This window comes from Ranitomeya variabilis, chromosome 4 (assembly GCF_051348905.1).
Source record: "Ranitomeya variabilis isolate aRanVar5 chromosome 4, aRanVar5.hap1, whole genome shotgun sequence".
NCBI classification, from domain to species: Eukaryota; Metazoa; Chordata; class Amphibia; order Anura; family Dendrobatidae; genus Ranitomeya; species Ranitomeya variabilis.
In genome coordinates, this window is record NC_135235.1 from 723,135,193 (window position 1) to 723,159,128 (window position 23,936).

The 23,936-nt window shown below is 43.2% G+C and overlaps 4 protein-coding genes across 6 annotated transcripts in view; 3 read left to right on the plus strand and 1 right to left on the minus strand.

Moving 5' to 3' along the window:
• LOC143766657 (uncharacterized) overlaps positions 1-23,936 on the plus strand; it is a 1,190,188-nt gene that overhangs the window by 996,463 nt on the left and 169,789 nt on the right. The window lies entirely within an intron of this gene.
• LOC143766661 (uncharacterized) overlaps positions 1-23,936 on the plus strand; it is a 447,161-nt gene that overhangs the window by 163,123 nt on the left and 260,102 nt on the right. The gene's annotated exons all lie outside the window — the stretch shown is intronic.
• The window catches only part of LOC143768242 (uncharacterized), a 688,323-nt gene that overhangs the window by 155,947 nt on the left and 508,440 nt on the right, over positions 1-23,936 (plus strand). The gene's annotated exons all lie outside the window — the stretch shown is intronic.
• Positions 17,962-23,936, minus strand: part of LOC143766649 (uncharacterized) — a 28,934-nt gene continuing 22,959 nt past the window's right edge. For all 3 annotated transcript variants that reach the window (XM_077254466.1, XM_077254467.1, XM_077254465.1), the window contains one exon: positions 17,962-19,923. In XM_077254466.1, coding sequence (XP_077110581.1) covers positions 18,146-19,923 — 1,778 coding nt within the window. In that variant the 3' untranslated portion in view covers positions 17,962-18,145. The remainder of the gene's footprint in view (positions 19,924-23,936) is intronic.

Below are 23,936 nucleotides of genomic sequence, written 5' to 3' on the forward strand. Positions count from 1 at the left end.
CTCCAGAACAGATCATGACAGTGGGATTGCACTTTTTTTGCAATTTCACCGCACTTGGAATTTTTTTCCCGTTTTCTAGTACACGACATGCTAAAACCAATGATGTCGTTCAAAAGTACATCTCGCCTCGCAAAAAATAAGCCCTCACATGGCCATATTGACAAAAAAAATAAAAAAGTTATGGCTCTGGGAAGGAGGGGAGCGAAAAACGAACACGGAAAAACGAAAAATCCCAAGGTCATGAAGGGGTTAAAATACTTTACTCATAATGTGTGTGTATTATTAACCCTTTATTACTATTGGATTAATAATGGATAGGTGTTTTGTTGACATCTCTCCATTATTAACCAGGCTTAATGTCATCTTACATCAGTAAGGTGACATTAACCCTTCATTACCCCATATCCCACCGCTACAGGGGAGTGGGAAGAGAGAGGCTAAGTGCCAGAATAGGCGCATCTTTACAGATGTGCCTTTTCCGGGGTGGCTGGGGGCAGATGTTTTTAGCCGAGGGGGGGGGGGCAATAGCCAGGGACCCTCTCTAGGCTATTAATATCTGCCCTCAGTCACTGGCTTTCCCACTCTGGCGGAGAAAATTGTGCGGGAGCCCATGCCAGATTTTTCCATGATTTAACCCTTTATTTTAACACCTACAGCCACCAAATTTTGTACACACACACTACTATCATTACTAGTGAGGAATATGCAAAAAAAAGGGATATGAAATGGTTTACTGTCTGTAAACCATGTCTCATATCCTGTCGGGTTTGGGAAGGAGATAGCAAAAGCCGGCAATTGAATTACCAGCTTTTAAGCTATCTAGCGCTGTATTAAATATAAATATATGTGTATATATATGTGTCTCATATACAGGTCCTTCTCAAAAAATTAGCATATAGTGTTAAATTTCATTATTTACCATAATGTAATGATTACAATTAAACTTTCATATATTATAGATTCATTATCCACCAACTGAAATTTGTCAGGTCTTTTATTGTTTTAATACTGATGATTTTGGCATACAACTCCTGATAACCCAAAAAACCTGTCTCAATAAATTAGCATATTTCACCCGTCCAATCAAATAAAAGTGTTTTTTAATAACAAACAAAAAAACCATCAAATAATAATGTTCAGTTATGAACTCAATACTTGGTCGGGAATCCTTTGGCAGAAATGACTGCTTCAATGCGGCGTGGCATGGAGGCAATCAGCCTGTGACACTGCTGAGATGTTATGGAGGCCCAGGATGCTTCAATAGCGGCCTTAAGCTCATCCAGAGTGTTGTGTCTTGCGTCTCTCAACTTTCTCTTCACAATATCCCACAGATTCTCTATGGGGTTCAGGTCAGGAGAGTTGGCAGGCCAATTGAGCACAGTAATACCATGGTCAGTGAACCATTTACCAGTGGTTTTGGCACTGTGAGCAGGTGCCAGGTCGTGCTGAAAAATGAAATCTTCATCTCCATAAAGCATTTCAGCCGATGGAAGCATGAAGTGCTCCAAAATCTCCTGATAGCTAGCTGCATTGACCCTGCCCTTGATGAAACACAGTGGACCAACACCAGCAGCTGACATGGCACCCCACACCATCACTGACTGTGGGTACTTGACACTGGACTTCAGGCATTTTGGCATTTCCTTCTCCCCAGTCTTCCTCCAGACTCTGGCACCTTGATTTCCGAATGACATGCAAAATTTGCTTTCATCAGAAAAAAGTACTTGGGACCACTTAGCAACAGTCCAGTGCTGCTTCTCTGTAGCCCAGGTCAGGCGCTTCTGCCGCTGTTTATGGTTCAAAAGTGGCTTTACCTGGGGAATGCGGCACCTGTAGCCCATTTCCTGCACACGCCTGTGCACGGTGGCTCTGGATGTTTCCACACCAGACTCAGTCCACTGCTTCCTCAGGTTCCCCAAGGTCTGGAATCGGTCCTTCTCCACAATCTTCCTCAGGGTCCGGTCACCTCTTCTCGTTGTACAGCGTTTTCTGCCACATTGTTTCCTTCCAACAGACTTACCATTGAGGTGCCTTGATACAGCATTCTGGGAACAGCCGATTTGTTGAGAAATTTCTTTCTGGGTCTTACCCTCTTGCTTGAGGGTGTCAATGATGGCCTTCTTGACATCTGTCAGGTCGCTAGTCTTACCCATGATGGGGGTTTTGAGTAATGAACCAGCCAAGGAGTTTTTAAAAGCCTCAGGTATCTTTTGCATGTGTTTAGAGTTAATTAGTTGATTCAGAAGATTAGGGTAATAGGTCGTTTAGAGAACCTTTTCTTGATATGCTAATTTATTGAGACAGGTTTTTTGGGTTATCAGGAGTTGTATGCCAAAATCATCAGTATTAAAACAATAAAAGACCTGACAAATTTCAGTTGGTGGATAATGAATCTATAATATATGAAAGTTTAATTGTAATCATTACATTATGGTAAATAATGAAATTTAACACTATATGCTAATTTTTTGAGAAGGACCTGTATATATATATATATATATATATATATATATATATATATATATACATATATGTTTTCATGAATATTTGAGCCCATGGATCCATTCTATGTCCATTTTGCAAGCCTGCGTAAAAATCTCCCTGTACGGATGCCATACGGATCACTGTTCAGGGAACATTGCTGCGTATTTGGTCTGTAAAAAACGGACAGTATTTTTATACATTGTGTGTGTGACTCCAGCCTTATAGTGAATATATCCATCGAGGGTTTCATCTGTCATGTTACTCTGAGATTTAGATGGGAACACTGATGTAAGTACTCAGCGTAGAGTGCCTGATAAATGTGATCATAAATGTTACAGTACAGACCAAAAGTTTGGACACACCTTCTCATTCAAAGATTTTTCTGTATTTTCATGACTATGAAAATTGTACATTCACACTGAAGGCATCAGAACTATGAATTAACACATGTGGAATTACATACTTAACAAAAAAGTGTGAAACAACTGAAAGCAATGGAGCAATATATAGGACCCATTATTCTGTATGGATCAATATATAGGACCCATTATTCTGTATGGAGCAATATATGGGGTCCATTATCCTGTATGGAGCAATATATGGGGTCCATTCTTCTGTATGAAGTGCTATATGGGGCCCAGTATTCTGTATGGAGCAATATGTGGGACTTATACTCTATGAGGCAAGATATGGGGCTCAGTATACTGTAGGAGTAATATATGGGGGTCATTATACTAAATGGAGCAATATATTTGGGTCCATTATACTGTATTGGGGATTATGTGGTGCCCATAATACTGTATGGAGCACTGTGTGGCGCACATAATACTGTATGGAGCACTGTGTGGCGCACATAATACTGTATGGAGCACTGTGTGGCGCACATAATACTGTATGGAGCATTATGTGGTGCCCATAATACTGTATGGATTTGCCGTTAATGTAAGAAGTGAAATCTTTGGCACTGTACTATACCTGTATTTCTCTGCCGTATCTGTGCATCATGAATTGTGGTATGTGTTAAAGGGGGCCACCGAGACTCTTTCGCCCCGGGCACACGAAAACCTGGAACAGACCCTGATGTTGCTCCTCTGATCATTGTTGCATTTCTTGAGCTGTGTTTCTTAAGTCTGCAACCCATCCTGACACAATGAAAAATATGTGTTGTAGTTTGAAATATTTGACAAGGAACATTTTAATCTTTGATTATAAGATAAAGTTTCCCCTCATTAATAGTGAGATCTTAGTTTTATGTGTGCCTATCCATGTACTATAAATGTGAATTACTGCAAATTATGTACTCCTTCTTGGTTAAAAATACTCTTCCACATTGCTAAGAGGAGTTTTTTTTACCCCTTTGTAAAATATGAAGCGTGGTCTCTGCCAAAGCCTGTCCTATGGAACAGTGGGGGGGACCAGCAGTCGTCAGACCCTCAACAAAAAGCAACCTATGACAATTTACAGAAAAACCATCAAAAATGTTTTGTCCCATCTGATCTCTACAACTAATCAGGCTGTATGGGCCACACTGAAGTGAAGTCGCCAGAGAAAGCCCAAATACACAGAGCAACACTGCTGGGACCTAACACCTTGGTTGCATAAGCGAATATCATGTATTTTTTTTTTTTTTTTTTTAAAGGTGCTGCTGAAGACAGAAAAATTGTTAGCAAGATCTGAATGATTCAGTGCGTGTCTACTCGTGAGGACTTTGCTGCATATAGTTTCCGCAACAGATCACAATGTGTGAACACACACTGGTACAGATCCAACTGGCAGTTACTGTTCATTAACCCCTTCATGACCTTGCCGTTTTTTGCAATTCTGACCAGTGTCCCTTTATGAGGTAATAACTCAGGAACGCTTCAATGGATCCTAGCGATTCTGAGATTGTTTTTTCGTGACATATTGGGCTTCATGTTAGTGGTAAATTTAGGTCGATAATTTCTGAGTTTATTTGTGAAAAAAACGGAAATTTGGCAAAAATTTTGAAAATTTCGCAATTTTCACATTTTGAATTTTTATTCTGTTAAACCAGAGAGTTATGTGACACAAAATAGTTAATAAATAACATTTCCCACATGTCTACTTTACATCAGCACAATTTTGGAAACAACATTTTTTTTTGCTAGGAAGTTATAAGGGTTAAAATTTGACCAGTGATTTCTCATTTTTACAACAAAATTTACAAAACCATTTTTTTTAAGGACCACCTCACATTTGAAGTCAGTTTGAGGGTTCTATATGGCTGAAAATACCCAAAAGTGACACCATTCTAAAAACTGCACCCCTCAAGGTGCTCAAAACCACATTCAAGAAGTTTATTAACCCTTCAGGTGTTTCACAGCAGCAGAAGCAACATGGAAGTAAAAAATGAACATTTAACTTTTTAGTCACAAAAATGATATTTTAGCGAATTTTTTTTTATTTTCCCAAGGGTAAAAGGAGAAACTGGACCACGGACGTTGTTGTCCAATTTGTCCTGAGTACGCTGATACCTCATATGTGGGGGTAAACCACTGTTTGGGCGCACGGCAGGGCTCGGAAGGGAAGGAGCGCCATTTGACTTTTTCAATGAAAAATTGGCTCCAATCTTTAGCGGACACCATGTCGCGTTTGGAGAGCCCCCGTGTGCCTAAACATTGGAGCTCCCCCACAAGTGACCCCATTTTGGAAACTAGACCCCCCAAGGAACTTATCTAGAAGCATAGTGAGCACTTTAAACCCCCAGGTGCTTCACAAATTGATCCGTAAAAATGAAAAAGTACTTTTTTTTCACAAACAAATTATTTTAGCCTCAATTTTTTTATTTTCACATGGGCAACAGGATAAAATGGATCCTAAATTTTGTTGGGCAATTTCTCCTGAGTACACCAATACCTCACATGTGGGGGTAAACCACTGTTTGGGCACATGGTAAGGCTCGGAAGGGGAGGCGTGCCATTTGACTTTTTGAATGGAAAATTATCTCCATCGTTAGTGGACACCATGTCGCGTTTGGAGAGCCCCTGTGTGCCTAAACATTGGAGCTCCCCTACAAGTGACCCCATTTTGGAAACTAGACCCCCCCAAGGAACTTATCTAGATGCATAGTGAGCACTTATAACCCCCAGGTGCTTCACAGAAGTTTATAACGCAGAGCCGTGAAAATAAAAAAATAATTTTTCTTTCCTCAAAAATGATTTTTAGCCCAGAATTTTTTATTTTCCCAAGGGTAATAGGAGAAATTGGACCCCAAATGTTGTTGTCCAGTTTGTCCTGAGTACGATGATATCCCATATGTGGGGGTAAACCACTGTTTGGGCGCACGGCAGGGCTCGGAAGGGAAGGCACGCCATTTGGCTTTTTGAATGGAAAATTAGCTCCAATCATTAGCGGACACCATGTCGCGTTTGGAGAGCCCCTGTGTGCCTAAACATTGGAGCTCCCGCACAAGTGACCCCATTTTGGAAACTAGACCTCCCAAGGAACTAATCTAGATGTGTGGTGAGCACTTTGAACCCCCAAGTGCTTCACAGAAGTTTATAACGCAGAGCCATGAAAATAAAAAATAATTTTTCTTTTCTCAAAAATGATTTTTTAGCCCACAATTTTTTATTTTCCCAAGGGTAATAGGAGAAATTGGACCCCAAAAGTTGTTTTCCAGTTTCTCCTGAGTACGATGATACCCCATATGTGGGGGTAAACCACTGTTTTGGCACACGTCGGGGTTCGGAAGGGAAGTAGTGACGTTTTGAAATGCAGACTTTGATGGAATGCTCTGCGGGCGTCAGGTTGCGTTTGCAGAGCCCCTGATGTGCCTAAACAGTAGGAACTCCCCACAATTGACTCCATTTTGGAAACTAGACCCCCAAGGGAACTTATCTAGATGTGTAGTGAGCACTTTGAACCCCCAAGTGCTTCACAGAAGTTTATAACGCAGAGCCGTGAAAATAATAAATGTGTTTCCTTTCCTCAAAAATATTTTTTTAGCCCAGAATTTTTTATTTTTGCAAGAGTAACAGGAGAAATTGGACCCCAAAAGTTGTTGTCCAGTTTCTCCTGAGTACGCTGATACCCCATATGTGGGGGTAAACCACTGTTTGGGTACATGCCGGGGCTCGGAAGGGAAGTAGTGACGTTTTGGAATGCAGACTTTGATGGAATGGTCTGCGGGCATCATGTTACGTTTGCAGAGCCCCTGATATGCCTAAACAGTAGAAACCCCCCACAAGTGACCCCATTTTGGAAACTAGACCCCCCAAGGAACTTATCTAGATGTGTGGTGAGCACGTTCAACCCCCAAGTGCTTCACAGAAGTTTATAACGCAGAGCCGTGAAAATAAAAAATAATTGTTCTTTCCTCAAAAATTATGTTTTAGCAAGTAATTTTTTATTTTTGCAAGGGTAACAGGAGAAATTGGACCCCAACAGTTGTTGCCCAGTTTGTCCTGAGTACGCTGGTACCCCAAATGTGGGGGTAAACCACTGTTTGGGCGCACGTCGGGGCTTGGAAGGGCGGGAGCACCATTTGACTTTTTGAACGCAAGATTGGCTGGAATCAATGGTGGCGCCATGTTGCGTTTGGAGACCCCTGATGTGCCTAAACAGTGGAAACCCCTCAATTCTAACTTCAACACTAACCCCAACACACCCCTAATCCTAATCCCAACTGTAGCCATAACCCTAATCACAACCCTAACCCCAACACACCCCTAACCACAACCCTAACCGCAACACAACCGTAACCCTAATTCCAACCCTAATCCTAACCCTAATCCCAACCGTAACCCTAATCCCAACCCTAACCACAACTGTAACCCCAACACACCCCTAACCCTATCCGTAAACCTAACCACAAGCCTATTCTTAACCCTATTTCCAACCCTAGCCCTAATTCCAACCCTAACCCTAAGGGTATGTGCCCACGTTGCGGATTCGTGTGAGATTTTTCCGCACGATTTTTGAAAAATCTGCAGGTAAAAGGCACTGCGTTTTGCCTGCGGATTTACAGCAGATTTCCAGTGTTTTTTTGTGCGGATTTCACCTGCGGATTCCTATTGAGGAACAGGCGTAAAACGCTGCGGAATCCGCACAAAGAATTGACATGCTGCGGAAAATACAATGCAGCGTTTCTGCACGGAATTTTCCGCACCATGGGCACAGCAGATTTGGTTTTCCTTAGGTGTACATGGTACTGTAAACCTGATGGAAAACTGCTTCGAATTCGCAGCGGCCAATCCGCTGCGGATCCGCGGCCAATCCGCTGCCAATCCGCGGCCAATCCGCTGCGGATCCGCGGCCGATCCGCGGCCAATCCGCTGCCAATCCGCTGCAGATCCGCGGCCAATCCGCTGCAGATCCGCGGCCGATCCGCTGCGGATCCGCGGCCGATCCGCTGCGGATCCGCGGCCGATCCGCTGCGGATCCGCGGCCGATCCGCTGCGGATCCGCGGCCGATCCGCTCTGTGTGCACATGCCATAACCCTACCCCTAACCCTAACCCTACCCGTAACCCTAACCCTACCCCTAGTTCTAACCCTAACCCTAGTGGAAAAAGAAAAAAAAAATATTTTCTTTATTTTATTATTGTCCCTACCTATGGGGGTGATAAAGGGGGGGGTTTATTTATTATTTTTTTTATTTTGATCGCTGTGGTAGAACCTACCACAGCGATCAAAATGTACCTGTAACGAATCTGCCAGCCTGCAGATTCGGCGGGCGTACTGAGCATGCGCCCGCCATCTTGGAAGATGGCGGCGCCCAGGGAGAAGACGGACCGACTTCGGGAGGATCGGTAAGTATGAGGGGGTGGTGGGGGGGTGGATCGGAGCACAGGGGGGGGAATCGGAGGACGGGGGGAGCGGACAGGAGCACGGGGGAGCGGACAGGAGCACGGGGGAGCGAACAGGGCGACGGAGGGGGGTACCTGACAGAACGGAGGACTGGGGAGGAGATCGGGGGCGGTGGGGGGGGCCAGTACATGATTTCCAGCCATGGCAGATGCTATTGCAGCATCGGCCATGGCTGGATTGCAATATTTCACCATTTTCATAGGTGAAATATTGCAAATTGCTCTGATTGGCTGTTGCACTTTCAACAGCCAATCAGAGCGATCGTAGCCACGTGGGGGCAAAGCCACCCCCCCTAGGCTGAAGTACAACTCCCCCTCTCCCTGCAGATCGGGTAAAATAGGAATTAACCCTTTCACCCGATCTGCAGGGATGCGATCATTCCATGACGCCGCATAGGCGTCATGGGTCGGGAAGGGGTTAATGTCACACCATTGTTAGCAACATGGGACCCAGGACCGTTGGACGTTCCAGAGAAGTCCCAATGGGTAGAAAAATAACAGCCAACCATGTGGACTGCCAAACTGACACCAGCCTGCAATACCTTCCTTCCTAAGATGACATTGGCAAAAGCCGTAGAGTGAATTTTATAGACTATGACAAATACGATACGATACGATACACTTTATTGATCCCGTGGGAAATTATGGTATCGCAGCACAACTTACATCATAAGAATCATAAAATGAATTACTTAATTGACATGACAGTGTAGTTGACAGAAGGACATTATACATTAGAATAGGACATACACAGCGGGTAAACTGAAAAGTAGAAGGAATAAAGTAGACAATCACCTTTATGATTTAACCCTAATGTTATTGTTGTACATCCCCATAGCAGTTGGCACAAACGATTTCCTAAATTTTTCCTTCTTACACCTCAGAAGTATTAGCCGGTTACTGAAGGTGCTCTTCTGTCTCATGAATAGTTCATATAGTGGATGTGCATTATTGTTCATGATTGCCATACACTTTTTCAGAGTTCTTCTCTCCACTACCTCCTCAAGAGAGTCCAGATTGCAACCGACAGCAGAGCTTGCCTTTTTGATAAGCTTATTCAGCTTATTAGCATCAGAGGCCCGCACACTACTACCCCAGCATATGATTGCAAAAAAGATGGCACTTGCCACTACAGACTGGTAGAACATTTCCAACATTTTGCTGCACACATTAAAAGACCTCAGTTTCCTTAGGAAATACAATCTGCTCATCCCCTTCTTGTAGACAGTCTCTGAGTGGCATCTCCAGTCCAGTTTGCTATCCAAATGGACCCCCAAATATTTGTAACTCTCCACCTGCTCTACCTCCTGACCAGCAATAGTGATCAGTATGTATGAACCTAATGTCTAGCTGCACATGTGGAATAAGCAATTTCCTAAAGGGGTGAAGAATTGTCTTTGGTCTTGTAGGCTTCCACAAAAGTTGACTTAATCCATTTGAATATGGTTGTCTTGGAGGTTGACAAGAAAATCAGTATGCTGGAAGGCTTACGTTAAGGGAAGATATGCCTAGAGTCCTGGGCCAAATCCAGACTGGTGGAGAGTAGGATCCTATGGATGAACTGTAGATGGACAAGTTGAGGGGAGGACAATGTACTTACTGATGTAGAAAGTCAAGACCACATTTGGAGAAAATGAGGTCATGAGTGGTAAAACTACCTTATTTTGATGGAGAATGTGGAAGAGAATCATCCAGGAAATGGCAGCAAACTCAGACACGCTGTAAATGGAAGGTTTGAGCACCAGAAATTCCAGCATCTATAAAACTAGAAGATAAAATAAGAGCTCTCAAAAATGAAGTCTTGGTGATAAGAAACAGGGAAGAGTAGATGGAATCTGCTCATCAGATGGAATTGTGCAGGTCAGGCACAACTTTGATGAGAGTAGTAGTGAAGTGGTATTACCCATATAGACTGCTGATCCACCCATTAAAACAGACAGAGCGGCTCATTATAAGAATTGCGAGGCAAAACATGTGAAAAAAAAGAAAAAAAAAAAAGAATAAAAATATGATGGGCACTTTCACAATGAAGAAAAGGATAAGAAGGTGTACAAAAATAACACATTTATTAAAAGACAGCAACGTGTTTCAACATTGATTTAATTTCTTCCTCTCATCATGTGATAAATAAAAGTTCATTGTTTTTCTACACCTTCTCATCTTGGTTTTCATTGTGACAGCGCCCACTACTTTTTTTTCTCATTTTTTGCCTTGCAACAGCTTCTATAAAAGGAATTTTGAGGAAAAGCTGCCTAAGAAGCTAAACGAAAGACCCTTGGAAAGCAGACAAACAAACGTCTCGAGGTTCCACTGGTTTATTGTAAGGGGGTGCAATGAACCACCACCTTAAGGAAAGGCTTACTTTTATTGTGAAAATCCAGCATATACTGAAAGTGCATGGAAAGGGCAGAAATCTGTCAATTCAAGTAAGAAAAGGTTAGGGTAAGATAAGACCTTGATATGGTGGAGGATCTGGAAGTTGAGGGCTTTGTGACCATAAAACGGGAGTGTAAGGAAGGTCTAGGCTTTAATGTGGACTGCCTGGAGTTGAATGGTTGAGATGACTTGTGTGTAATAGAGGTCTTGAAAGGAGCAAAACTTATAGAAGCATGTACAGTTGTGCTCAAAAGTTTACATATCCCTGCCGAATTTTTGCTTTCTTGGCCTTTTTTCAGAGAATATGAAAGATAACACCAACACTTTTTCTCCAATCATGGTTAATGATTGGGTGAAGCCAGTTATTGTTAAACTACTGTTTTCTCTTTTTAAATTGTAATGACAACCCAAAACATCCAAATGACCCAGATAAAAAGTTCACATACCTCATTTCTTAATACCGTGTATTGCCCTCTCTAATATCAATGACAGCTTGAAGTCTTTTGTGGTAGTTGTGGATGAGTTTCTTTATTTTCTCAGATGGTAAAGCTGTCCACTCTTCTTGGCAAAAAGCCTTCAGTTCCTGTAAATTCTTTTGCTGTCTGGCATTAGCTGCGCGCTTAAGATCTCCCCAGAGTGGCTAAATGATATTCAGGACAGGAGACTGAGATGGCCACACCAGAACCTTGTCTTTCTTCTGCTCTAGCCACTGACAGGTCAACTTGGACTTGTGTTTTGGATTGTTGTCATGTTGGAATGTCCAAGTACGTCCCATGCACAGCTTCTGGGCTGATGAGTTCAAATTTGCCTTCAGTATTTGCTGATAATGTGCTGCATTCATCTTGCCTTCAACTTTGACCAAGTTACCTGTGCCTTTGTAGCTCACACATCCCCAAAACATCAGAGATCCACCTCCGTGCTTTACAGTAGGAATGGTGTTCCTTTCATCATAGGCCTTGTTGACCTCTCTCCAAATGTAATGTTTGTGGTTGTGGTCAAAAAGTTCAATTTTGGTCTCATAACTCCAAATTACCTTATTCCAGAAGTTTTGAGGCTTGTCTCTGTGCTGTTTTATGTAATGTAGACAAGATACTTTGTGGCATTTGCGCAGTAATGGCTTTCTTCTGGCGACTTGACCATGCAGCCCATTTTTCTTCCAAGTGCTTCCTTATTGTGCATCTTGAAACAGCCACACCGCTAGTTTTCAGAGAGTCCTTTATTTCAGCGGATGTTATTTGTGGGTTTTTCATTGCATCCCGAACAATTTTCCTGGCAGTTGTGGATGACATCTACCTGACCCTGGTTTTGTTTATACAGAGCCCCTGATTTTCAATTTGTTAATCACAGTTTGAACGCTGCTGACTGGCATATCAACTCCTTGGATATCTTTTTGTATCCCTTTCCTGTTTTATAGAGTTCAACTACCTTTTCCCATAGATCCGTTCACAATTCTTTTGCTTTCTCCAGGTTTAAGAGTCTGTCTGGATCCCAGAAAATCACTCAGCTTTTATGCACACACACTGATTACAAGCAAACAGGTCACAGGTGAGGATGTTACCTTTAGTAGCCATTCAAACCCATTTGAGTCAACTTCTGTGCATGTTATATACCCAAGAAAGAGGGGCCCTTTGTAAGCAGGCACTTCCAATCTAACAATAACAACCTACATGAAATAGAAGTCTATGCTGCATATCTTAAAATTTAATATAAATCTTTATTGAATCATTCAAAAAATCAAACATAAAAAATATATATTAATAAATAAGGGAAAATAAATAACAGATACTGCACCTACAGATTAAATATGAGGTATAAATCCTTCAGTATGTATAAATAGGTAACATATGCACCACAAGATTTACAATATATTTCTATACTAACATGCAATCAATTATAACTCAATACTCTCGTAATACCTCCTGGTCACAAACAGACCTAGAATGAGCAGCATTGAAAGTGCATAGTGCTAATTGAGTCTTATACCCATGTAAACATTATATAGTGCAATCAGTAATATATTAAATAAGGTGCAGGCATTTTTAATACATGGAATAGAGTGGAGTCATAACCTGTAGGTGAAGTCCAGGCCCCGACGCGCGTTTTGCGGTGTAGTCTCTTCCCAACTAGTTTTGGAATCGGAAATAATCCTTTGTAAAATTGATGTGGAGGCCCTATATTCCTCTATTAACCATACTGATGGACTTAAAGCAGTGGAGTACTTTCTAAAAGGCAGGGGACAACAGTGTTCTGGCCATAATGAGTTTGTTCTTAAGTTGTTGGAGTTGTTTGACTAAAAATGTCTTTTTATTCAATGGCATACTCTACCACCAGCTCAGAGGCACGACAATGGGCAAATTCTTGTGCTCCTGCATACGCCAATTTGCTCCTGGGCTGGTGGGAGGAGACAATAGTTTTTGGTGACCAGTATACTGATTCATATTGGAATCCGAGACTACTTTCGGGAGAAATGCTGGGTCAACTTTCAAAACCAACCTGTCATTAAAAACCTGCAAATAAGGATCCTGTATAGAAAAAGCCTGGAGCTCTCCTAGTCTCTTTGCCGACGTGATGGCCACGAGAAATGCAGTTTTAGGGACAGATTACTAATAACTAGCTAGTGTTCTAAATCATACAGGTGTCTGCAGAGTTGGTTAAGGACTAAATTTAGGTCCCATGGTGGGACAGTTTTCCTTATCAATAGTTTTAATCTCGCAACTGCTCTGGAAAACCGACTTATCCAGGGATGAGATGATAAGGTAGAGTCATAGAACACACTAAGGGCCGCCACCTGTACCCTTAAGGTACTGGGTCTAAGACCTGCTCTAAAACCTGATTGCAAGAAGTCAAGAATCTTGGGAATATTGGGGTGGTCAGTATCGACTGTCGCCTACCCACAATAGCTACAGAATGTTTTCCAAAATGTTTTATACATTGCAGAAGTTACTGGCTTCCTGCTTGCTTGTAGAGTAGAAATAACTTAGTCTGACAGACCTTTTGATTTTAGGACCTGGCGTTCAGGATCCAGGCTGATAACCAGAGGGTTTCTGGATTCTGGTGTAGGATAGGTCCCTGATGGAGAAGGTCTCTTCGGGGGAGAAAGAAGGGTTCTTCCTCTGACATTTTCTTTAGTAAGGGGAACCAACTTCTACTTGGCCAGAAAGGCACCACAAGAATGACTCTGGCCCTGTCTTCAGAAATTTTCCTGAGAACTCTTGTTTTAAAGCAAGCGGAGGGAACGGGTATAACAGGCCTCTGCTCCACGACTGTGAAAGGGCATTGATCCCAGCTGGGCCGTCTAGAGGGTTCAGAGAGTAGAAAGTTTTGACCTTTGCATTCTGTCTGACTGCGAAAAGGTCTACGTCTGGTTTTCCCCAACGTTTGCATAATTTCCTGAACACTTCGTCGTTCAATTCCCATTCTGTTGCCATCACTCTTTTCCTGCTTAGGAAGTCCGCCACCTGGTTTTTGGTGCCCTCCAGGTGAACTGCCGAGATTGAAAGCACTTTCTTCTCTGCCCATCTGAAAATTCGCTCTGCCAGCTGCTGCAGTGCCAAGTGCCTCGGACCACCTTGATGAAAAAGTAAGGCTACTGCTGTTGTGTTGTCTGACAGTATTTTCACGTGCATGTTTTTTACCAAGGACTGAGCGGAAGATAGGACTTTCCAGACTGCGAGTTGCTCTCTGTAGTTTGAGGATTCCCTGCTGTCCTTCAGACTCCATTGTCCCTGGTAATATGTTTCCTGGACATGTCCTCCCCAGCCTGGCTGACTTGCGTCTGTGGTGACTATGACTTCGGGAGAATGAATCCAAGGAACTCCTTTTCGAAGGTTCCTGGGAATTGTCCACCAATACAAGGAGGTCTTTACTAGAGGAGATATGCATATTTCCTTGTCCAGTGAACTCTGCCTTCTGTCCCAGGATGCGAGGATCGCCTGTTGAAGTCGTCGAGAGTGAAACTGACTCCAGTTCACACAGGGTATGCAGGCCGTCATCAGCCCCAAAATCTTCATGATGTCTCTGATGGAAACTCGGTCCTTTGTGAACTGACGGATTCTGTTTACTATTCCGGACAATTTCTCTTCTGGTAGGAAGGACGTTCTTATACTTGAGTCCAACATGACTCCAAGAAATGTTATTATCTGTTTGGGTACTAGATCGGATTTTGACCAATTTGCAATTCACATCAAATTCTGTAGTGTGGAGATGAAAGACTGACAGTCGGTCCTGAGCTGGCCTACAGTATCTGCTACCACCAAAAAGTCATCTAGGTAAGGGACAACCGTGATATCCTGATTTCTCAGGTAGGCTACCACCTCTACCATAAGTTTTGTGAAAACCCTGGGGGCTGAGGCTAGGTCAAACGGTAGGCAACGAAACTGATAGTGGAAAACGCTGCCTTCTTTTTCCACTGCAAACCTGATGTATTTTTGATGGCATAGGTAAATCGGGACATGGCAATATGCACTTTTTAGGTCTAGAGTACTCATTACCACTCCTCTCCCTAAGAGGGGAATCGTGGACTTTATAGATTCCATTTTGAACCTCTTGTATCTTACCCATGTGTTTAGATGTCTGAGGTTTATAATCGTTCTTGATTCTCCGGAAGGTTTCATTATAGAAAAAAGACGTGAATAGAAACACCGTCCTATCTCCAGAGGAGGTACCGGAATAATTGCTTCTGTTTTCAGGAGGTCCTGAATGTCTATTCACATGGGAGAGGTTGAAACTAGATGGGAGCCGGATATCAGGAATTTTTGTGGGGGTAAAGAGAAGAACTCTATTTTGTATCCCTGGGAGATCAGCTGTAGAACCCAAGGGCTTGTAGTTACTCTTTCCCAACCCTCCAGGAACCTGTCAGGCGCCCCCCTACTCTGGTGGCATTTCCTGTGATACCCTGACCTTGAACCTGAGAAGGTGGTATCTTTACCCCTGGCTCTAGTATTTCCCCCTTTGGGATAGCTCCATCTTCCTTGTTTCCCTTTTCCCCTGTAGTCTGTTCTCTGACCAAAGCGGGTCTGCGAAATAGCTGAAATTCTTTGCGTTTTTCTTCTGGAAACCTTTTTTTCTCATCTGAGGCCTTCTCTAAAATATCATCGTGAACCGGCCCAAACACTCTTCCCCCTGAGAATGGAATAGCACAAAGTTTTTTTTTAGAATGCATATCCCCTGACCAGTTTTTAAGCCAGATGGCTCTTCTGGCTGCATTTGACAAAGATTGACTCCTAGCAGTGAATCTTACCGATTCTGCAGAAGCATCTGCTATGAAATCGCCGTTTTTAGAAGGGGTACAGATTTCAGTATAGTCTCTCTAGGGGTTTTGGCTGACAATTGATACGCCAAATCATCTATCCATAAATGCATAGATTGTGCCACTGATGTTGCTGCTATATTTGCACATATTACAGCTGCCGAACTTTCCCAATTTCTTTTCAAGAGCCCATCTGCCTTCCGATACATAGGCTCCTTCAGGTTAGAGGAGTCTTCAAAGGGAATGGCAGTTCTCTTGGAGACTCTGGCCAAAGGAATGTCTATTTTAGGAATGTCTTCCCAGTCCTTGACCTCCTCAGGGTCAAATGGAAGACTAAGTCTAAAGTCTTTAGGAATAGTTAGACATTTTTCCACCTCCTCCCATTCCTCCAAAATCGTAGAGCGAATATGGGGGTTCACCGGAAATACTTTTGAGGTTTGAGAACGTAAGCCCCCAAACATCTCATCCTGTACCTAACAAGTTGTTGGGGGTTCTACGATCTGCATAGTGCGTCCTACTGTTTCCAGCAGCTCGTCTGTGTCCATAGAATATATATATATATATATATATATATATATATATATATATATATATATATATATATATATATATATATATATATATATATCTTCCCTCTCTCTCTGGAGGATCTCTATACTCATTGTCCTCCAGATCAGACTCGGACAAGGCCCCCTCAGAAGAGACCGAATACCTCATCGTTTTCCTGGACTGGTCGGATTGTGTGGATTGAGTAACAACAAGACCAGAAACGGACGCTTGCACCTCTTCTCTGATCATAGCCCTCATGTTTGTCATAAGGGAGGCTTGCATGCTTCACAGAGGGGTTTTTGCCACGAATCCTTTAACCTTATGGTGCACATGGGACACTTCCTATATTTCCCAGACTTTTGAACTTCTTTTTTGTCTGTAGCGGAAGAAGCGCCCTATAAAACAGAAGTGTCACTGTTTTAGGTGGCTGCACCCTGATGGGAATTAGGAGATAACCCAATCTGTTGAGTACTCACATGCCCCTGGCTTTCCTCTAGCCTAGCGGTGTCCTCCATGACAGGTTCGATAGAAGACGCCGAACATAATGTCTCCAGGCTGTTGCTCTACCACTGAGCCACAGCTTTTAATGAGGCATTGAGGACCTCCCCGTTTACCTTATATCCCATGGTGCTGTGTGTTCTGTGTTGGAGCGCTGCTGCCGTGCTCACCGACCTGCCCCAGAAACACTCCTCCATCCAGTACTGAGGAGATGCTGCCCCGCCCACTGCTGACTGCAACCCGGAAGTGTTATCGCCTGGCTGCAACGTGCGGCGTCCAGCGATGCCCCGTGATGAGTTCTGGCCTCATGATGAAACATTATGCCCACAGAGTCAGCTCAGGATGCGGGAATACCCGGGGCGGCGTCATCGGTCGAGAGCCCCCACCAGGAGGAAGCGACCTGTACCCCAGAAGCAGCGCTACACTGGGTGAGCTGAGGGACCCTCTGTCAAGTTTCAGCCTATGGAGTTCTTGAGGTGGGAAGGGAAAAAAGACCCTCCGTCTGGAGCCAGTCGGAGTACTCTCACCGTTCCTATCCACAGTGGGACAGGAAAAACACTGATGGGTGGTAGGGGGAGGGCCCTTTTATACTCTCTTAATTTCATGTCCCACTGTGGATAAAAAGGACGTCCTCCATGGTGCTGTCAGGTGGTGACCTGGAAAGTCTTTTTTGTTTCTTGGTTGAAACAAGTAGGTAAAATGTATTTAAAGATCACAGGGAACATGGGGAAAAGACTAATAGAATACCAAATGCATTTTGAAAGAAAGTGCATTCTTAATCTTGGTTCACTCTCTCCACTTTTGGACATCTCAAACAATAAGAGTTAGTCAGAGAGCAGCCTTAGCTTCCTGTTGATGTTCAATACATTCAAAGGCATGAACAGTTAAGCCATTGCAAATTTCGTAACAAACTCACATGAGCCTTGGGAATGTGAGTGCCAAGACCACTGGAACGCACTTACACAGAAAGTGAGAATGAATATTTTTATTTGAAATAGGCAAACATGAGGAATGACAAGGGGTTGTCCTAGTATTAGACCTCTTTAAAAAATTTATTTTTTGGTTAAAATATTTCCAACATTCTGAACATGAAAAAGGCTTCACCCCCTTTGTGGCTTTTCCGATGTTAGAGTTGATTTTAGTGTAAAACATCTCCTACATTATGAACATGGAAAAGGCTTCTCCCCTGTGTGAGTTCTCTGGTGCTTAACCAAATTTGATTGATGGTTAAAACATTTCCCACATTCTGGACAAGAAAAAGGATTCTTCCCTGTGTGGGTTCTCTGGTGTATAACAAGCTCTGATTTAAATGTAAAATATTTCCCACATTCTGAACAGGAAAAAGGCTTCTCCCCTGTGTGGGTTCTCAGATGGCAATCAAGATGAGCTTTCAGGTTAAAACATTTCCCACTTTCTGAACATGGAAAAGGCTTCTCCCCTGTGTGAGTTCTCTGATGCCTATCCAAATCTGATTTCTTATTAAAACATTTCATACATTCTGAACATGGAAAAGGCTTCTTCCCTGTGTGGGTTCTTTGGTGAGTAACAAGATTTGATTTCCGGTTAAAACATTTCCCGCATTCTGAACATGAAAAAGCCTTCTCCTCTCTGTGGATTCTTTGGTGTATAACAAGATCGCACTTCTGTTGAAAACATTTATCACATTCTGAACAGGAAAAAGGCTTCTCCCCTGTGTGGGTTCTCTGGTGTGTAACAACATCTGATTTCCGTTTAAAACATTTCCCACATTCTGAACATAAAAAAGGCTTCTCCACTGTGTGAGTTCTCTGATGGCTATCAAGAAGCCATTTCCGGCTAAAGCATTTCTCACATTCTGAACATGAAAATGGCTTCTCCCCTGTGTGGGTTCTCTGGTGTACAACAAGACCGCACTTCTGTTTAAAACATTTAGCACATTCCGAACAGGAAAAAGGCTTCTCCCCTGTGTGGGTTCTTTGGTGTATAACAAAATTTGATTTGTTTTTAAAATATTTCCCACATTCTGAACATGAAAAAGGCTTCTCCCCTGTGTGAATTCTCTGGTGTATAACAAGATCGCACTTCTGTTGAAAACATTTATCACATTCTGAACAGGAAAAAGGCTTCTCCCCTGTGTGGGTTCTCTGGTGTGTAACAACATCTGATTTCCGTTTAAAACATTTCCCACATTCTGAACATAAAAAAGGCTTCTCCACTGTGTGAGTTCTCTGATGGTTATCAAGAAGCCATTTCCGGCTAAAGCATTTCTCACATTCTGAACATGAAAATGGCTTCTCCCCTGTGTGGGTTCTTTGGTGAGTAACAAGATTTGATTTCTGGATAAAACTTTTCCCACATTCTGAACATGAAAAAGCCTTCTCCCCTGTGTGGGTTCTCTGGTGTACAACAAGACCGGACTTCTGTTTAAAACATTTAGCACATTCCGAACAGGAAAAAGGCTTCTCCCCTGTGTGGGTTCTTTGGTGTAAAACAAGATCTGATTTGTGTTGAAAACATTTCCCACATTCTGAACATGAAAAAGGCTTCTCCCCTGTGTGGGTTCTTTGGTGTCTAACAAGATGGAATTTGTTCTTATAACATTTCCCACACTTGGAACAAGAAAATCTATTCGCCACTGTGTGAATTTTTGGATGTTTGAGAAAAGACTTTTTGATGGGAAAACTGTTTCCATATTCAGAACATGAAAATGGCTTCTTTGAGTTAGGAGTATTTCCATTTTTAAAGCTTATTTTGTGACTCTGATTTTCATTAGTTGTCGATAATGAATCAGAAGACAGGACCAGTTTCAAAGGATCAGAGGACAGATCTTTGCTGTGAAGGGATGATGGTATATCTGGAGTAATGGCATTCACTTCAATTGTATCCTGTGGGATCTCAAGATCATCTGATTTAAAAACTGAAGAGATCAGCTTTTCCTCTGATTTCCTGGTACAGTCATCTGCCAAGATAGAAACCAATTATTATTTTTGAATAAAATATCTGTTAATGTCATTTAACATTTCTACTTAAACTGTCTGTAAAAATGGCAAGTTATGTAAAAATATTGTATTCATCACCAAGACAATGATAGCTCACAGTCTAATAAAATAATCTCATAGGATGAACCAGTGAAGCGTGGTGTTCAATTGTTTATTCTGCCTCCCAAATATGGAATAAAAGCCACAAAGAAACGTTATGCTGACGAACATAATACCAATAAAAACTTCTATTCAGTTAACAAAAAACAAGTCCCCAGTTAGGTCCATCATCCGTCAATGGAAAAACAGAGGTTTCCACATTATTAGTGGCTCAAAGGCTCTTGAAATGCAACATGGCTTCCATTAACCAATCCAGCAATAACCACTCTCCCAAAGTCAAATTTTCCCCTCACTTCTGAGCCTTCCAGTGTGCCCAAACGACATGTATTTGGCATTACTATAGTTAGAAGAACCCACTTAAGTGTGTGTGTGTGTGTGTGTGTGTGTGTGTGTGTGTGTGTGTGTGTGTGTGTGTACGCGCGCGTGCGTGTATGTCTGTGTCTATGTCCTGGAGTACGATGGCTAATAAAATAGCATATTTGCAATTTTTTTTCTCCCACATCCACCGTTTGCTAGTTTCCGGAAAGTACCTGTGGAATAAAAAATAGTCACTACTCCAATAGATTAGTTCTCTGAGGGTTATAATTTCCAAAATGGAGTCATTTTATGGGGGTTTCTACAGCTCTGATTTTGTGAAATTTTGTCATATTAGGGCTTCTGCAGATAGTGTGTCACATGTCTTCTGGAATCTGCTCCTATGACGTCACCAAGCGTGTCCTTATTCATTTGTCAGGTGGGGCTGGTAATGGAGTAGACATTGGAACCAGGGTGTGTGTGGCCTAAACGTGATGTAAGCGGTCATCTGCTGTAGGAGCTCCCGCTCAATATCAGCAAATATACAGGATTGTAGCCTGTAAAATTAGTGCCAGGTACCTGGATTTATCGGGGGAACCCTAGAACGGTGTGGTGCTTGAGGAGCTGCGTGCCTGCGGGGCAATGACCGGCAAGATGAACTCCAGGAAGGTGGCAGGGGAGCTGGAGAGGAAGCCCCAAGATGGCGCCGGCCAGGAAGAAATGCTGCTGGAAAAGCCGGTGTTGGTGGGGGAGGATTCCAGGGGAGCAGACGCAGCAGCCAGGCTGCGATGCTTCGCCCGACAGACGGAGGAGACCAGGAGCCCGGCGGTGACTGACAAGGTGAAAGATAAGCCTGTGGGGCACGGAGATATGGAGGAGCTGGGGGAGGAGAAGGGAGAAGATAGTGATGGGAGCAGAACTGGAGTGCAGGAGGAGGATGCGAGCAGGGGAATGATGAAGGGCACCGTGCTATGCATCAATGGACTCCAGATACCTGAGGAGCCAAATCTGAAAGATGTGTTTAAAGTGGTTATTTACAGTCACACTACTACCACTAATGTGGCTGCGCAGCTGGGGGTCCTTCAGGCAGATATGTCCAAACTGCAACATTCAATGTACATGACTAAGGAAAGGATGGGATAGGCGGAAAAACACATCAGCAATGCTGAGGACTATACTGCCAAAGCGGATAAGGCCACAAAATGTATGAGTGCCTTGAAAATAGGTTCAGGTGCAATGATGTGCGGTTGATTGGGGTGCCTGAAAATACGGAAGGCACAGCGCCAACAGAGTTCTTTGAGAAATGGCTACTAAACGATATTGGAGCAGACAAGCTGTCCCAGATGTACGCAATTGAAAGAGTGCACTGAGTTCCTATGCATCCCCTCCCCCCCTGGGCATCCTCCTAGACAAGTGCTAGTCAAGGTCTTGCATTACCGGGACAGAGACACCATTCTCAGACATGCCAGAGAGAACCCGGATTTAAAGATAAATGGCTCCTGGATTTCCATATTTCCTGACTTCTCCATAGAGGTGCAGAAGCAGAGAGCCAATCCACATTAAGAAGAGGCTGAGAGAGATTGGTGTCACTTACTCGATGCTGTACCCGGCCAAACTAAGAGTGGTCTCTGAAGGAAAAGTGAATTTTTTCGTGGAGGATAAAGAGGCACTTGGATGGCTGGACAGCAACGAGCAATATCTGCGTCAAATGAAACTGAAGGACACAGCGGGATGATAGAACGGTTCTCCTCTATTCGTGTTTCTCTGATTGCCTCCTTTTGGAGGGATCCATTGGCTTTTTCTCCTCTGTTTTTTTGTGATTTTAGGAGTAGGGGGCGGGCCCTTGTTGGATCTTGAGTTTTTTCTGCTTTGTTTATTTTATTTTTTTTTGGGGGGGGGGTAAATTTGAATTTTTGGAAATTTTTAATAGGCTGCAATCCACAAGTCATGTGAGAGTCCCATTTGTTGGGACAAGTTGCGGGACTGTTGGACGGGGTTAACAGACTGTTCCGGATAAAGTGCACTCTCCCCTCCATGTTAGGAGGGGATGGAAAGATGAAATGGGGATTCGTTGGGGGTGTTTTTCTGTTTGGGGGGAGGGGGGGAATATTTGCATACTGTACATCACCATGGTTACTATGGTTGTGACTTCGGTTGCGACTGGATGAAAGAATGTGGGATAAAATGTTTTGTGGTAGGAAAATGTCTGGAAGAATGAGAATTGTGAGTTGGTATGTCAGGGGTTTGGCGTATGGCGTGAAGCGGCAAGCTGTGTTTAAATGTTTGAATGATGCCAAGTCGTCAGTGATTTGCCTGCAGGAGACTCATATGGTAAAGGAGAGAACGCATTTTTTGGCTAAGAGATTAGTTCAGGTGGGATACCATGCCACATATTCAGCATATTCTAGGGGGGTCAGCATTCTCCTCTGTGCTGGGGTACCTTTTGAGTATCACAAAGTGGTTATAGACCAGTCAGGTAGATTCATGTTTACTTTGTAAATTGTACGGATGTCTGATGTGGCTGGTTTCAATTTATATTCCACCACCATATTGTGGAAAGGTTATCCACAGCGTTCTGGGAATATTACCAGGGATACCGTTTTTGATAATAGGGGACTTTAACAACATTCCGGACACACACTGGGATAGGGGAGACGAGAGCCGTTGAAACCGAGTGGTAATTGTACATCATTTGATGCCGTCCTGAGGGAGACTGCTCTGCATGATTTATGGAGTATATCTCATCCTTGGGTGTATAAGTATTCATGTTTCTCATACTCTTTCACTTCGTTGTGTCAAGAATAGATCGGGGCTTGGGCAATACACAGATGTTGTGCCTTGTTGGGGAGGTAACGTATATGGCTAAAACAATATCGGATCATTCTCCCATGAGTGTGGTACTTGAGGGTGTGGGATCCTTGCCTGATAAGGGGGGCATGTGGAGGCTGAACCCATTCTGGCTACATCTTATTGACTTGGATGGACATATAGTGGGAGATACTAAGGAATATTTTAAAATTAATGCTGGGTCGGCTTCTGTATTGATGTATGGGAGGCTATGAAGGCTTACTTCAGAGGGCTCTGCATTAAAGAGATTTCCTGAGTCAAGGCAGAAACGGGCAGGAAGGATCAGATGTTGATAAGAGAGCTGGAGGAGGCATTAATCAGTGATCAGTCCCCAGAAGCACAGGGAAGGTTGAAGGTAGCGCAGAATAGAGTATGTCAGATGGCAATGAAAAAGGCGGAATGTAAGAGAATGTTTCAAACTGCTAAATATTTTGAGGAGGGGAACAAGGCGGGTCATCTCCTTTCTAGAATAGTAGCGGCATAGAGAGACCCCACACATATAGTAGCTTTGAAGGGAAAGGATGGGTCGGAGCATATTGGTTGCGGGGCAATTTTGGAGGTGATGACGGAGTATTATTCAGATTTTTATAAATCCCGGGTACAACCAACGATGGAGGAGGTGGGTGGTTTTTTGGCAGAGGTTCAGCTTCCTAGACTTTCTATGGTTGATCAGGGACTTCTTGAAGAGCCGTTTAATTTGGAGGAGCTTGACGCCGCACTGGCCTCTATGCCT